Source organism: Podarcis cretensis (assembly GCF_951804945.1).
Source record: "Podarcis cretensis genome assembly, chromosome: 12".
NCBI lineage: Eukaryota > Metazoa > Chordata > Lepidosauria > Squamata > Lacertidae > Podarcis > Podarcis cretensis.
In genome coordinates, this window is record NC_137181.1 from 997,034 (window position 1) to 1,013,298 (window position 16,265).

General features: G+C 47.4%; 2 protein-coding genes across 11 annotated transcripts in view; one reads left to right on the top strand and one right to left on the bottom strand.

The window, feature by feature from the left end:
- The window catches only part of LOC307199270 (uncharacterized protein), a 178,964-nt gene that overhangs the window by 31,096 nt on the left and 131,603 nt on the right, over window positions 1-16,265 (top strand). The gene's annotated exons all lie outside the window — the stretch shown is intronic.
- Window positions 1-16,265, bottom strand: part of LOC307227193 (uncharacterized protein) — a 112,764-nt gene that overhangs the window by 4,053 nt on the left and 92,446 nt on the right. Inside the window, exons 1-4 of one of the 6 annotated variants that reach the window (XM_079996440.1) lie at window positions 11,730-11,965; window positions 9,716-10,221; window positions 3,932-4,013; window positions 3,600-3,679 (exon numbers count right to left, since the gene is read on the bottom strand). The exons of 3 other annotated variants lie outside the window; for them this stretch is intronic. In XM_079996440.1, the coding sequence (XP_079852566.1) occupies window positions 3,600-3,679; window positions 3,932-4,013; window positions 9,716-10,129 (576 nt within the window). In that variant the 5' untranslated portion in view covers window positions 10,130-10,221; window positions 11,730-11,965. Of the gene's footprint in view, window positions 1-3,599; window positions 3,680-3,931; window positions 4,014-9,715; window positions 10,222-11,729; window positions 11,966-16,265 lie in introns of those variants that run through there. 2 more of the 6 variants (XM_079996439.1, XM_079996437.1) reach the window with 2 other exon arrangements.

Here is a 16,265-nt window from a genome sequence, read left to right on the forward strand (position 1 = left end):
GCCTCAGGGTCTTACTGCCCACCCGCTTCTGTTTTCGGTTGCTGTGTTTGCTCAAACGCAACAAAGAGCAGGGAAATCCCCTGCCCTCCTGGCAAGCAGAGGGGAAAGGATAGGATCGCGTCCTTCCTTCTAATTCCTTCCTAGTCACACTGCGCGCAGGCTCCAGCCCACCTGGCTCAGGTTCCGTCGGCTAGGAGCGCAGCCGACAGCCACCACCTCCTCCTCTCCGTGCTGCTGCGTCCAGCATTCTAGGGACTCGCAGGCAGCCGGAAAACATGCAGGTTGGAGGGGGGGAACCTGGCTTGGGAGGGGGGAACTTTTGCCTTCCTTTCCTCCCTCCCGTTAAACCCCTCTCCTGCATTGTTAGCCAGCTGCTTCTCCGCACACCCCTCTCGTGCTCCTTGTCCCTTCTGTTTTTCATTCCCTCCCCACTTAAAACGTGGTTACAATGCACAGATCCACATGGATTCTCAGGATCTTTGCACTGGGTCACCCCAAATTCACCATCAGATCACATAGCATGTCCATGGCTACAGCCTGCACCAAAAAAACCCACGCACCCACTGTTGCCTGGGGCTGCAATGGTGCAAAAACGTGGTTACAAAGCATGGATCCACATGGATTCTCAGGATTATTGCATTGGGGTGCCCCAAAATCACCATCGAATCACATGTCTGTGGCCACAGCATGAAGCACAAAAATGATACATCCACTATTTCTTTCAGAAATTTTTTTCTTGTTTTCCTCCTCTAAAAACTATGTGCGTGTTATGAGACTTCCGGGTTAGCACCATTGGCGAATGGCGGAGTTCCTCCGATTGGAGGAATGGGCTCCATGGAAACTGGGTCTTCCCACCACGGCGAAGGTTGGGACCCGCTAGAAATCCCAGGCGGAGAAGCCTGGGAACGTGGGGTTCGGCAGAGCACCAAGAGCGCCTCCCCCACTCATGGGGAAACCCCTCTTTGGGGCTCCGGAGCGGAGTGGGGTGAGCAGTGCGGTGCTGCAAACCGATTGCTACTTTCACGGAGGGCAGCCGCACAGCCATCGCTGGAGAGCGCTGACTTTTTCCTGATGACAATTGGACTCTAAAACAAGTACCCGTGAGTAAAAACGGAAGATTTGATTAAGAAACTTAAGAAATTTATGAATTAGGCAACGAAGCGGGAAGGTCTAAACAGGAAGTCCGCCTTCCGCTTTTTGTAAATAGACTGAAATAAAGATTTTGCAAGCTAAATAGCCTGGAAAATTGATCCAAAGATTGAAATTTCCTGCATTTATAACCAACAAAACCCCCTTGACAGCAGGAGAAAAGGGGGGAAAAAACTTTGACTGTCTAATCCTGCAGAGAGAGAGTAAAGGAATATAAGTTTCTATCGTCCCAAACCTGGGCATGGGGCGTCAGGACAGAAATTGTTGGAGATGTCCATTGATTGAAAACGGAACACTTCTGACAGATAGTTAAAAAAAGAGACACAAATTAACTTCAACGCTGCTTTCTGCATTTTTGCATTTTAAGGAAACAAAGTATTTGAAAATCGAAAGTAAATTTCCCTTTGTTTGGTACTTTTTAAAGATGGACGTTAATAGAAACTGTGTCCCCTAGAGGGAGCTTGTCAGTTTGTTGCTGCAGTTTACAGGGAAACTTTACAGCTGTGAGAATTAGACCGTATGACCAGCTATTTGACCTTGAACAGAAATGTGCAGGGAGGAAGTTCTAACGTCTGCCCTTGGCAAAACAATTGCTATGCTGCAGCAGTTGCATGAGAAAATGAACTTGATGAATGAAAAGTTGGACTTCATGACTGCTGTAGCCAGTAAATATGAACTAACAGGAAACAAAGACAAATAAATTTTACAACAACCAACTCAGGAAACTGGCTCGATAAGGCAAGTCCAAGGGCAGATGAAGATGGAAGAGGTTGCGATTGCACCTCAAAAGATACAGAGGGAGAGATCCAAAGTCCTGCATGACCAAAAGCCGCAACACTGGAAGACTGAATTTGGAGTGTGTCTGGAAGTGTCTGGAGTTAAGGAAGCTCTTAGCTCTGGTGGGACTGTGAAACAAGTTGACAACTATTTCTGGAATAACTATTTTTTGGATTACAAAATTAAAATAGGGGAGGGAGATTGTGGGGAATGGGCTAACTTGATGAAAGAAAATAAAGACTATTACCGCTTGGAATTCCCCGGAGACCCTCTCCTCAAGGAGAAAGGGAAGAAACTACGAAAGAAACCAACAAGGGACAGGGAAGGGTGCAAGTATAAACAGGAACAAGAAAACCTGCAGAGGGGGTATAGAAGAGACCTGAGAGCCTCGGACATTAGAACACCAGATTGATGGACAGGATGTACGGGTTAGAAAGGACTGACATAACCTGAAACCAGGAAGAAGGGACGTTGGATTAAATTAGAAGAGAATTTCTTTTTATATATTTTCTTTATTTTATTTTTTGAATTAGTGTGATACTAATGAAATATCAGAATATATTGGAAAGGAATTAATTGGCTTTAGTAGAAAGGTTTGAAGGAGTTATGCATAAATATGGTTTAAATTTTGAAATTTTATGGTTTTTAAGGTAAGATAAGGTTAAAGAAATCAACGGTAAATTGAATAACAGAATATAGTAAAAGTTGGAAAGGATATGTTGAGTTAACAAAACAAAAAAAAGAGACAGATTGTCAAGACAAATTATCTAAATAAAAATTGTGAAGTATGGGAAGAATTTGCTGAAATAATGAATTAAGATAGAATACAAAAAGGGAGGTGTGAGGAGGTCCAAGAAATAAGTAAATGAAAGGATGTAATTTGGCTTTGTATTTTTCTTTGTTATCTATGTTTTTTATTCTTTTTTCTGTTTTTTTTGTTTTGTTGTTGTATTTTTGTATTTTCTTGTATTTTTTGAAATTTTGAATAAATATCATTTAAAAAAAAATTATGTGCGTGTTATGGTCAGGTGTGTGTGTTATAGAGCGAAAAATACGGTAATTCTCTCTGCTCATCGATTCCAGTTTCCCAGGTGGAAGGATCCTCTCTTTGTTCTCCCCATCTACTGTTCTGGAGGTGGGAGGAACCTTCACAATGCATTAAAGTCAACTTCAGGGGGTACTGCGGGTCACGGGGAGGGGAATGAGGGGAAAGGTGAATTCTGGCCACTGTTTTTATGATTTCTCAACTATTTAGAAGCCTATTTTAGCATTAAATGTTAAATCTGTAAATAAAACTGCAACTACTGATAAATAATACAGTGGTACCTCGTATTACATACACTTCAGGTTAAAGACTCCGCTAACCCAGAAATAGTGCTTCAGGATAAGAACAGAAATCGTGCTCCGGCGGCGCGGTGGCAGCAGGAGGCCCCATTAGCTAAAGTGGTGCTTCAGGTTAAGAACAGTTTCAGGTTAAGAACGGACCTCCAGAACGAATTAAGTACGTAACCAGAGGTACCACTGCATTAGCAACATTCAGGAGGCTAGTCAACATGAGGTGATTGTTCACCATTCTCAGAACATACGGCTCCTGCAATGGCCTTTACAGCCAAGAGAAGGAGGAGAGAGATTCATTAGGGACTCTTTGCCCCACAATCCTTCATTCTCCCTACCTGATCTGGTTCCATGGCTGCTGCATCTCTGCCTTCATGCAAAGATGGATAAGCATCTCTTGCCAGCATCATTCTGTCACCTGTGAGAGACAAAGGTAAGTGCCAGGCCATTATCACATGCTTCTCTTAGAGGTGAAGCAGTGCATCTCTAACTACAGGGGGGCCTGTAAAAAAGTCTCACCTACTGAGTGCATTTTGACATTTGTATCTTAGCTAGGTAAAAATACATGTCCCCACTTTGGGCTCTTGGCCCCTAGTGTCCTCCCCACAGATTAGTGGCAAAATCTACAGAATGTGTGACCAAATGGGAAAAAACCCTCCTTCCTCCTTACCCAGTGGTCTCTCTTTGGTGTCCAATGGAGTCTTCTCTGCCTCAGAGGAATCCAGGCCCGTTTCTGCAAAGATAATCTTTCCCTGAAAGGGCAAAAGGGATTGGAAGCAGAGAATGGAGAGAAACATTAGAAAAGGATTGGGAGAGGCAAAAGCTTTAGGGGTATCCGATCTCATTCCTTGGAGGCTTTCCAAAAAAGATTGGGGGATTAAGAGAGAATTTTGGGATACTCTCTCTCATGTTCAGAGCCTGTCAGGGAACTGCCATCGGAAGAACAGGTGGTGGAAGGGCTCCAGGAGGATAGAAGAGATTCAGCAGCAGAAGAGGGAACCAGTAGGGGGGGAGCAGGAGCTTCCAGGGACAGGAAGTCAGAGGGGAGGCTCTGGGACACTTCCAGTGAGAACAGTGAGGAGGTATCAAGGCCCCCTTTAGCGACCCCCACCCCTCGCCGGAAGCTGTCACGCAGGGAATCTAGGAGACGCGTTTCCGTCAAGCAGCTTTTATGCTGGAAACGTTTCCGCAAGCGCCCACTGTCAGATTCTACCAGTGACTGACGGAGCCATGCCCAAGGGCTCCGTTCAAGGCAGAGCTTTGCTACGTTAAGCAAACTCCAAGGGACTAACCCTTTTACGCACAAGTAGCTCATTGTCCCATCACAGCAATCCGACAGTCTCTGAAAGCGCTTGTGCAAGGAGAGGCATCATGAGCAACCCAACCGGAGCCGGAGAAGGGGAAGCAGCTGCAGCCGTTCCAAACCTGGAAGAAAGGTACAGGATGTTGAAGATGCAGTTAGCCCTGCAAACGGCTAGGCTTGAGGAGAGGAGGGCTCACGATGCAGAGAAGGGAAAAGCCACCCAGGTCTCAAGGAAGGTGCCGGGACTGGTGCAGAAATTTGGGGGTGATCCCAGGAACTATCAAGCCTTTAGGACAGAAATGCAATATGCCCTTAATCTGCAGTTTGATGATTTTCCTGATGAGGAATCGAGGGTGGGGTATGTGATTGGCCATCTAGAAAAAGGGGCGAGAGACTGGGTGAGGCCCCTGATGGCAGCCAATAACGAGGTCCTAAAGGACACAAGGAAGTTTTTTCGCGCCATGGATCTGATGTTCTCCAGTGAGATTGAGCAGGGAGTGGCGCGCAGACAGTTAATGGCGTGTAAGCAAGGGAACCGATCTGTCCGTGAGTACTGGACTGAGTTCACCATGTTGATCCATAAATTAAATTGGGATTTGTCTGCGGAACCGATACAAATGCTGTTCGAAGAAGGATTATCTTCGGCAGTAAAAGATGAACTTTCCCGGGCGCCCAGGGCAGAGTCTATGGACCATTTGACTAAATCCGCGCTGGCCATAGGAGCACGCCAGGAGGCCAGAGCCCTGGAGAAGTGGGAAGGGAAAGAGGAGCGTTGGAGGGATTTCCGCATTCCAGAGATTCCAGAGCAGCCTTCCCAGCCAGCAGAGCCGATGGAAATCGGAACAGCGCGCGCGCAGTTTCAAACCCCAGCGAAGGGCGGAAGAAGGAGGGGAAAGGCGCCAAGAAATGTTTTCTCTGCCAACAGCCAGGTCACTTTGCCAGGGTTTGTCCGCAAAGAAAGGAATGGCAAGGAATGGCGGGAGCTGTTGGGGAGGAGGCGGAGGGAGCTAAGGAGTCAGTAAAAGCCAACGCCTGGCTGGAACCATCAGGGCACAGCAGCCAGGCCAAGGATCAGTGAATGTGCCCACGCCGGAACCGCCAAGACCAGCGCTAGTAATAGAGGTGTTGTTAGAGCTGGCAAACGGACACCCTCTAAAAGTTAAGGCGCTATTAGTTGCAGCTCCTGCAACTTTATGAGTAAGGAGTTTGCAGCCGCACACCAGATACAAACCATCCCTTTAAAAAATCCCCTGCAGGTGACCACTATTGATGGGAGGGCGCTGTTGGGAGGAGAAGTTAACCAGCAGACTGTCCCCATGACAATGAGGGTGGCAAGACACACGGAACTGATAGCGTTTAATATAGCCACTTTGGGAGGAGCGCCCATCATTTTGGGGATGAGCTGGCTAGCGCTGCATGATCCGCTTGTGGGATGGCATCAGAGAGTGGTTTCCTTTGGGTCAGCACATTGTATGGGACACTGCACGGAAAAGGGGGGCCAAGTAGGTACCCAGGCCACGTTAGCAAAGATAGAAGCAACGGATCAAGGTAGGGTACCACGACAATATGCAGATTTTGCCAACGTCTTCAGCGAAAGGGAAGCAAATAAACTACCCCCGCACAGACCCTTTGACTGCCAAATCAACTTACTCCCAGGAGCACAATTGCCAGTGGGCAAGGTGTATGCAATGTCAGACAGGGAGATGCAGGAGTTAAGGGAGTTTATTGACAAAAACCTCAAGCGTGGGTTCATCAGAGAGTCACGAGCGGTGGGGGGTAGCCCAGTGTTCTTTGTGGACAAAAAAAATTCAGATAAACCAAGATTGGTTGTGGACTTCCGGGCCCTAAACGCAGTGTCCGAACCCGTGACTTTCCCTATGCCCAGAATTGATGACATTCTGACCCGGGTGAGAAAAGGGAAAATTTTTACCAAGCTGGACCTGAGGGGGGCGTATAACCTGATACGTATGAGAAAGGGAGATGAGTGGAAAACCACTATGTTCACCCCCTTGGGGGCCTTTGAGTACTGCGTTATGCCTTTCGGCCTCCAGGGGGGGTCGGCAGTTTTTCAATCATTCATGAATCACGTCCTAGGACCATTGCTTTACAAGAACTGCGCTGCGTTCTTAGATGATGTACTGGTGTACTCAGAGGATGAAGAGCAGCATGTGCGAGATGTACGAGAGGTACTGAGCAAACTGCAAGAAAACCAGCTGTGGGTGAAACTGGAGAAGTGTCAGTTTCACACCAGAGAGGTGGAATTCCTAGGGTACCGGTTGTCAGACAAGGGGCTGGCCATGGATCCTAGCAAGGTGCAAGCGGTACTGGAATGGAGGCCACCGAAAACTAAGAAAGATGTGCAAAGGTTTTTGGGGTTCGGAAACTTCTATCGGAAGTTCATCAAGAACTTTGCCCACTTAACAGCCCCCATCACGGATTGTCTCAGCAGTAAGAAGAAATTTGTCTGGACGGAAAAAGCGCAGCGAGCATTCGAAAGTTTAAAGAGGGCGTTTGCTTCGGAAGAACAACTCTTACACGTGGATCTGCAGCAGCCGATGAGAGTGGAAACCGACGCATCTGACAGAGCGGTGGGCGCCGTACTCCTACAGCCGGGACAGGATACGTCAGAATGGAGACCGTGTGCCTTCTTCTCGAGGAAATTGAACAAATCCGAGAGGAACTATACCGTGTACGACAGGGAATTACTCGCCATCCATGAAGCGTTCAAGAGATGGCGACACCTGTTGATTGGGGCGCAACACAAGGTTCAAGTGCGGACAGACCACAAAAATCTAGAATACTGGAGGACAGCCCGAGTATTGAACCAGAGACAAGTAAGATGGGCGCAAGAGTTCTCCAAGTTCAATTTTGAAATTCGCTACGTGCCAGGGGCAGAGAATGTCAGAGCGGACGCTCTCTCCAGAAAACCTGAGTACTTAGAGGGGGAAGGAGCGGCGGAAGAAAGACATATCATCTCAGAGGACCACTGGGTTTGTGGGGCGGCATTGGTGGGGCAAAGAGAACTGGTAGAGGGTATTGAGAACGATGAATATGCCCAAGAAAAGCTTAGGGAACTCAGGGAGACAGGTGAGAACACAGGGGGTTTTGAGGAAAAGAACGGAAAACTATATTACAAAGGGGCACTCTACATACCAGATGGGGAACTAAGAGGGCGGGTGCTCAAACAGTTGCATGACAGCCCCACGGCGGGGCACTTCGGACAGCACAAGACCATGTGGTTGGTTACCAGGGAGTTTTGGTGGCCCAAGGTGAGGGAAGACGTGCGGGAGTATGTCAGGGGATGCGACAGGTGCCAAAGAGCAAAGGGAGAGAGGTTGGCGCCAGCAGGGTTATTAGAACCCTTACCCACCCCAGAAAGGCCATGGGAGATGGTATCCATAGATTTTATGACCGATCTACCGAAATCCAAAGGGAAAACCGCGGTCATGGTGGTAGTAGATCTACTAACTAAGATGTGCCATTTTATAGCTTGTTCACATGCAGTCACAGCGGAAGAAACCGCAAGGTTGTTTGTAAAGCATATTTTCAGGTTGCATGGCGCCCCCTTGAGGGTTTTGAGCGACAGAGGGAAACAATTTACTTCCAGGTTCTGTAGGAAACTAATGAGCTTGTTGCATGTGGAGGTAAGTTTTTCCACCGCCAGGCACCCAGAAACAAATGGGCAAGCAGAAAGGGCAAACGGGGTTTTGCAACAATATCTGAGATGTTATGTAAAAGACAGAGAAACTGATTGGGTAGATAAGTTACCTCTGGCAGAATTTGCCTACAACAACGCGGAAAACGTGTCCACAGGGATGAGTCCCTTTCCGGCCAATTATGGGTGTCACCCTCGAGCATTCCCAGGAGAAGGAGGGGAGCACTGGAGTGTATGAGCGGCGGAACACTTTGTGGAAGAAATGGAAGCAATCCACCGGCAGCTCCAACTCAACTTGGAGAAAGCCAAAGAAGCATATAAGAAACAAGCAGACAGAAATAGGAGGGAAGGTGAAACCATAAGGGTGGGAAACCGGGTGTGGCTATCCACCCAAGGACTGCCGTTTAAGGGAGGGTGTAAGAAATTGAGACCCAAACGGTTGGGACCCTTTGAGGTCATACAACAGGTGAACCCAGTAGCCTTCAAACTCAGATTGCCCAGTCACATGAAATTGCACCCCGTATTTCACAGATCATTACTGTCACCATTCCGAGAGGGACGGGAGTGGGGGGAACGTGAGAGGGGGGTCACCCAAACACCTGTCATTGAAGAGAGAGAACGCAACATGGAAGTGGCAGGAATCATTGATTCCAGGTGGAAGGGGAATCGGATGGAATACTTGGTAGAATGGGAGGGGGAGGATGAGTCAGAAAACACGTGGGTGCCGGCGGAAGAAGTCCACGACGAGGTTCTGATAGAAACGTTCCATCAGCGTTTCCCAAGAAAACCGCAGCCGGTGGAGCGATTTAGGAGGGAATACTTCGGAACCACTGATGAGGAAGGGGTGTTTGAAGGGTTCCCAGAGTCAGGGAGTGAGGAGGCGGCATACTCCGACGAAGAAGAGGAAGACGGGGAAGGAAATGGGAGGCAGTGGCTAGAAGTGTTTGAATCCTCTGAGGACGAGGAGAGTTCCTTCCGAGGCTTTCCAGCCTCACCGCCTGTAGAAGGGGAGGCGGGAGGGGATAGAGGGGGGCCTGGAGGGGAGGTGGATGTCAGGGAACTGCCATCGGAAGAACAGGTGGTGGAAGGGCTCCAGGAGGATAGAAGAGATTCAGCAGCAGAAGAGGGAACCAGTAGGGGGGGAGCAGGAGCTTCCAGGGACAGGAAGTCGGAGGGGAGGCTCTGGGACACTTCCAGTGAGAACAGTGAGGAGGTATCAAGGCCCCCTTTAGCGACCCCCACCCCTCGCCGGAAGCTGTCACGCAGGGAATCTAGGAGACGCGTTTCCGTCAAGCAGCTTTTATGCTGGAAACGTTTCCGCAAGCGCCCACTGTCGGATTCTACCAGTGACTGACGGAGCCATGCCCAAGGGCTCCGTTCAAGGCAGAGCTTTGCTACGTTAAGCAAACTCCAAGGGACTAACCCTTTTACGCACAAGTAGCTCATTGTCCCATCACAGAGCCCCTTGGGAATATCCAGAGGACAGTCCCTCTCACCTGCTGCTCTGCCTGCTTCCTCTCCTCTGCCTGACTCAGGAGGAAACCTTCGGCCAGGGCCACCGCCTGGGAACTGGTCTCCGCTCCACATTCCCTCACCCAGCTCTCCATCTCCGGTGGAAGGACAGCCAGGAACTGCTCCAAGATCACCAGGTCCAGCATCTCAGCTTTCGTGTGCCTTTCTGGCTTCAGCCACTGATGGTCAAGGTGGTGGAGTCGGCTGCAAACCTCTCGAGGTCCTTTGGCTTCCTGGTAGCAGAAGTGCCTGAAATTTTGTCTCTGCAATTCTGAGCTGAAGGTGTTTTCCTCACCCTGGATCTTCAGCAGAGAGTTATCCCAGATTCCACCGCTGTTCCCAGTTTGGGTGGCATGGCCTCTTCCTGCTTCAGGGCCAGCGGACTCTGACTCATCCATCTGGGCTCCTTGGAATCCCCCAAGAGATCGGAAGAAAGCTCTTGGTTCTACTGCCAAGTTCTGTCTTTCCTAAGTAGAGGCCTTTGCAAATCCTACAAAGCAAATACATTGTTCTGTTATGAGACTGATACACAGCCAGGAAAAGAAAAAGATTCCCGGAATATTATTAGGAACCAGGGCTGGACTGCAACACAACCCAGACTCTGAACTTTCTTTTTCAAAAAAGGAAAAGGAGAAGCCGGTGTCCAGCTCTACTAGACGTTACTATGCAAAATGTGCAGGAAACATTGGGAAGGTCTGTCAAATGAATCAGCCTAGTTGCTCCTGCCTTTCAGTGTTTTCAGTCAATGAAAGAAGACAGAACTGTGATTGACAAGTGAGTCATTTGTACAAGTGTAATTTTGACACTAGGCTAGAGCCTCTGCAGCCGCTGCAACCTTCCAACAGTTTGACCTCACCCCCAAAGGCAAATGGATGCCAACCAACCAACCAACCAACCAACCCACCTTGGGATCCTCAAGAGCTGCCCTCCCTCCCTCCCTCCCTCCCTCCCTCCCTCCCACAGTTCAGTGACCATTTCCTTCCTGCTTCTGTCTCATTTTCTAGCCACTTGGAATGTGCAAAGTTCTCAAGACAAACTGCTGGGGTGGAATCCCCTTTTCTTAGGTCTGAGGGCCAAAGGATAGCACTATAAACAAGTGAGAAGGGCTCACATTCCTCCTATGATTGTAAATAAATTCTCTATTTGTAAGTGCCCCTTTCCAGCTCCAGCCAGGTTGCCCAGCCCTGTCCCCTTGGAGCAGAGATGACATGGCCAGGGTACTCTCTGCTGTGGATCAGATAGGATCATCGCAATGCCCTCTAAGTGGAACCATCTTGAGGATGGTTCAGAATCTGCTCCAGATTGTTGGCTGGGCTCCCTTTCTTTATGAAGGGCATTTATTTCCTCCCTTTTTCTCCAAGGAGCATCCATGGGTCTACCCCATCTCATTGAATCCCTCCCATTACAACCCCTGAGAACACATTTAATTCCTGTTTTAAAACAGCTGCATTGGTGGTCCCTTCATTTTCAGGTCCAATTCAAAGTGCTCACAGGAGTATAATATAATAATAGGAATTTATTATTTACACCCCACCCATCTGGCTGGGTTTCCCCAGCCCCTCTGGGAGGCTCCCAACCAAATATTAAAAACACAATACAGCATTAAACATTAAAAACTGCCCTAAACAGGGCTGCCTTCAGGAGGGGTTCACTTAGCCCCCCCTCAAAATATGTGAAGAACCACCTTCTTCCCTACAGATCCTTTTGGCTGTGAAATTTGGCAGGGGGGCCCTCTTGGTAGTTTCACCCCCTTGAGAGTCTTGGTTGAGGGTGGCCGAAGAGAGGGCATCCTCACCCATATTTTAAAATGGTTGCAATCTGCTCCGGAACAGTGGTAATAGTAGTGAAAATACCAACAAACAATAATAAAAATAATAATAACATAAAGCCTCAAGCATGGGGGAAAAGCCTCAAGTTACACACAGACCTTCTAGAAAGGGGGTGTGGGGTGTTTGGAATCTGTAGTTTTGAGCATTTGACTCAATCTCAGGCGCTGACCTCTAATAATGAACCATATGTTGCAGATATTCCTGTAAACTAATTGTGAAATACAAATGACAAGAGAAGACTCGGTCAGTTTATCTGTATCCTTTCTTCTTCCTAGTTTTCTCCTTTTGCTTCATCCCATGAGGTATTTTCCCTCAGAGCCAGAGCAGAGTGTGGGGGTGCAGTGCCTCCGAGGTTCCAGCAGAGGGCGGGAGCCTCTCTCTCTCTGATTGGTTGCCAGCCCTTTTGGAGGGAAAATCCGAGGAGCCCTTTCTGAGGGAGAGAGTGGGCAGGGCCTGATCAGAGAGGGGAGAGGGGTATTATTATTATTATTATTATTATTATTATTATTATTATTAGGAGAGGCTCTTTTCTGAGGGAGAATTGCCTCTGATCTGGGGAGAATGTCTCTAGCCAGAAGAAGGAGTCTCACAGCTTAGATAGGAAGACGACCCAGCGGAGGGTCTGGGGAGAATATGGAGGCAGGAATTAATCTGGAGGGCTGAGTCTGAGGAGGCAGGAGAGGGAGAATCTGTGGGAAGACGGACTAAACCAGGGTCTCCTTCCAGTCAGGAGGGGAGAGATCTCCTAGGGAAAGGAGACCCCAAGTAGTGATGTTAGGAAATGGCCTGTGAGGGAAAGTGGAGCCAGAGTGGAGTGTGGGGGTGCAGTGCCTCCGAGGTTCCACCAGGGGGCGGGAGCCTTTCTCTCTCTCTCTGATTGGCTGCCAGCCCTTTTGGAGGGAAAATCCGAGGAGCCCTTTCGGAGGGAAAGAGTTGGACAGGGCCTGATCTGAGAGGGGTATTATTATTATTATTATTATTATTATTATTATTATTATTATTTGGAGAGGCTCTTTTCTGAGGGAGAACTGGCTCTGATCTGAGGGGAGAATCACTCTAGCCAGAAGGAGTCTCACAGCTTAGAGAGGAAGAAGACCCAGTGGACGGTCGGGGGAGAGTATGGAGGCAGAATTTACCGTATTTTTTGCTCTATAAGATTCACTTTTCCCCTCCTAAAAAGTAAGGGGAAATGTGTGTGCATCTTATGGAGCGAATGCAGGATGTGCATCTATCCCAGAAGCCAGAACAGCAAGAGGGATTGCTGCTTTTGCTCTGCAGCGATCCCTTTTGCTGTTCTGGCTTCTGAGATTCAGAATAATTTTTTTCTTGTTTTCCTCCTCCGAAAACTAGGTGTGTCTTGTGGTCTGGTGTGTCTTATAGAGCGAAAAATACAGTAATCTGGAGGGCTGAGTCTGAGGCAGGAGAGGGAGGAGCTGTGGGAAAATGGATAAACCAGGGTCTCCTTCCAGTCAGGAGGGGAGAGATCTCCTAGGAAAAGGAGACCCCCAAATGAATAACAAGGCCTGAGAGGATCTCAGAAACCTCATCAGGAGGGCTTTAAACTAACTAATGTGGGGGAGGAAGACAGTGCTCCTGAAGGTAGGAGTCTATCAATTGATGAAGATGATAATCCAAATGTCATAGACCAAACGGAGCAAACAGCACGCAGACCTAGTGGTGGGAGGAAAAAATCCTTAAATAAGAGACACGGGGGAATGATTAATGGACTTCAATGTCTGTACACTAATGCGCAAAGCATGGGAAATAAACAAGATGAGCTTGAGCTCTTGGTACAGCAAACTAAATATGACATAATAGGCATCACTGAAACCTGGTGGGATAAGTCCCATGACTGGAATGTAATAATGGAGGGATACAATCTATTTCAGAGAAACAGACCAGACAAGAAAGGAGGAGGAGTGGCGTTATATGTCAGGGATGTGTATACCTGTGAAGAGATCCAAGATTTAGAACCTCAAAGCCAAAGTGAGAGCATTTGGGTCAAAATTAAGGGAGAGAAGAATAACAGTGACCTCATTGTGGGAGTTTACTATAGATCCCCAAGCCAAACGGAGGACATAGATGAGGCCTTCCTGGAACAGATGGCCAAGCATGCAAAAGGAAGGGAGATAGTAGTAATGGGGGACTTCAATTACCCGGATATTTGCTGGATGTCAAACTCAGCCAAGAGCATAAGGTCAAACAGATTCCTCACTGGCCTTGCAGACAACTTTGTTGTCCAGAAAGTGGGAGAAGCAACAAGAGGAACAGCCATTTTAGATCTGGTCCTAACCAATGTTGATGACCTGGTTAGTGGGGTAGAAGTGGAAGGATCATTAGGCGCGAGTGATCATGCTCTTCTGAAGTTTACTATACAGCAGAAAGGAGCAGCCAAACATACTAGGACTCAATTTCTTGACTTTAAGAAAGCCAACTTCATAAAACTTAGGGAAGTGCTGGGTGAGATCCCATGGACAGTAATACTAAAAGGAAAGTTACAGGTAGGTAGCCGTGTTGGTCTGCCATAGTCAAAACAAAATAAAAGAAAAAAAATTCCTTCCAGTAGCACCTTAAAGACCAACTAAGTTAGTTCTAGGTATGAGCTTTCGTGTGCATGCACACTTCTTCATGCACACAAAAGCTCATACTTAGAACTAACTTAGTTGGTCTTTAAGGTGCTACTGGAAGGAATTTTTTTTCTTTTATTTTGTTTTGACTAAAAGGAAAGGGAGTTCATGATGGCTGGGAGTTTGTTAAGAGTGAGATAGTAAAAGCACAACTTCAGGCAATACTAATGAGACGGAAACATGGAAGGTGCCTAAAGAAGCCAGGGCGGCTATCTAAAGAACTTTTAACTGAGTTAAGATTAAAAAAGGATGTGTACAAAAAATGGAAAAGGGGGAAACCACCAAAGAGGAATTCAAACAAATAGCCAGCACGTGTAGACACAAAGTCAGAAAAGCTAAAGCACAGAATGAACTCAGGCTTGCTAGAGAGGTTAAAAGCAACAAAAAAGGCTTTTATGGGTATGTTCGTAGCAAAAGGAAGAACAAAGAAACAGTGGGGTCACTCAGAGGAGAAGATGGTGAAATGCAAACAGGGGACACAGAAAGGGCTGAACTCCTCAATGCCTTCTTTGCCTCAGTCTTCTCCGATAAAGAAAACAATGCCCGACCTGAAGAATTTGGAGCAAATGATTCAGCAGAGGAAACACAGCCCAGAATAACTAAGGAGATAGTACAAGAATACTTGGCTAGTTTAGATGTATTCAAGTCTCCAGGGCCAGATGAACTGCATCGAAGAGTATTAAAAGAACTGGCAGATGTGATCTCAGAACCACTGGCAGTCATCTTTGAGAATTCCTGGAGAACAGGCAAAGTCCCGGCAGACTGGAGGAGGGCAAATGTTGTCCCTATTTTCAAAAAGGGGAAAAGAGAGGACCCAAATAATTACCGCCCAGTCAGTCTGACATCAATACCAGGGAAGATTCTGGAGCAGATCATTAAGCAAACAGTCTGTGAGACCTAGAAAGGAATGCTGTGATCACCAATAGTCAGCATGGATTTCTGAAAAATAAGTCATGTCAGACGAACCTGATCTCGTTTTTTGACAGAATTACAAGCCTGGTAGATGAAGGGAATGCAGTGGATATAGCCTACCTTGATTTCAGCAAGGCATTTGACAAGGTGCCCCATGATATTCTTGTAAAGAAGCTGGTAAAATGCAGACTTGACTATGCTACCACTCAGTGGATTTGTAACTGGCTGACTGACCGAACCCAAAGGGTGCTCATCAATGGTTCCTCTTCATGCTGGAGAAGAGTGACTAGTGGGGTGCCACAGGGTTCTGTCTTGGGCCCGGTCTTATTCAACATCTTTATCAACGACTTGGATGATGGACTCAAGGGCATCCTGATCAAATTTGCAGATGACACCAAACTGGGAGGGGTGGCTAACACCCCAGAGGACAGGATCACACTTCAAAACGACCTTGACAGATTAGAGAACTGGTCCAAAGCAAACAAGATGAATTTTAACAGGGAGAAATGTAAAGTATTGCACTTGGGCAAAAAAAAATGAGAGGCACAAATACAAGATGGGTGACACCTGGCTTGAGAGTAGTACATGTAAAAAGGATCTAGGAGTCTTAGTTGACCACAAACTTGACATGAGCCAACAGTGTGACGCGGCAGCTAAAAAAGCCAATGCAATTCTGGGCTGCATCAATAGGAGTATAGCATCTAGATCAAGGGAAGTAATAGTGCCACTGTATTCTGTGTTGGGATTCAGAACTTACTGGGTTAATTTTTGTTCTGAGTGTGCCTCCCATTCTTCTGATGTGTGGAAGGAGGGAGGAGCTCTACTTGTTGTTCTCTCTTGGTCTTTGAGAGAGACGGACGTCATGAATGCTAGCAGTCCAGGAGATTCTGAGAAATGCTGAGCTGTAAATATTTGCTGCAATAAAGAACTGATGAATTTGGACACACAATGCTTGGTGTGTTTGTCTGGATCTGAAGCAGACTGCAACGGTTTTGATCCGCTGTGTTTTTACTCTGCAAGGCGAAACCGGAGAGAAGAAGGTCTGCGCAGCTTGGCTGAGCTGGGAAGCGTGCCGGACCGCATTATACTGGGGCTAATTGGGGCCATAAAGTAATTAGCCAGCCAGTGCCAATGAAGATCTTATCAGATTTCGTCACAGGTTATGG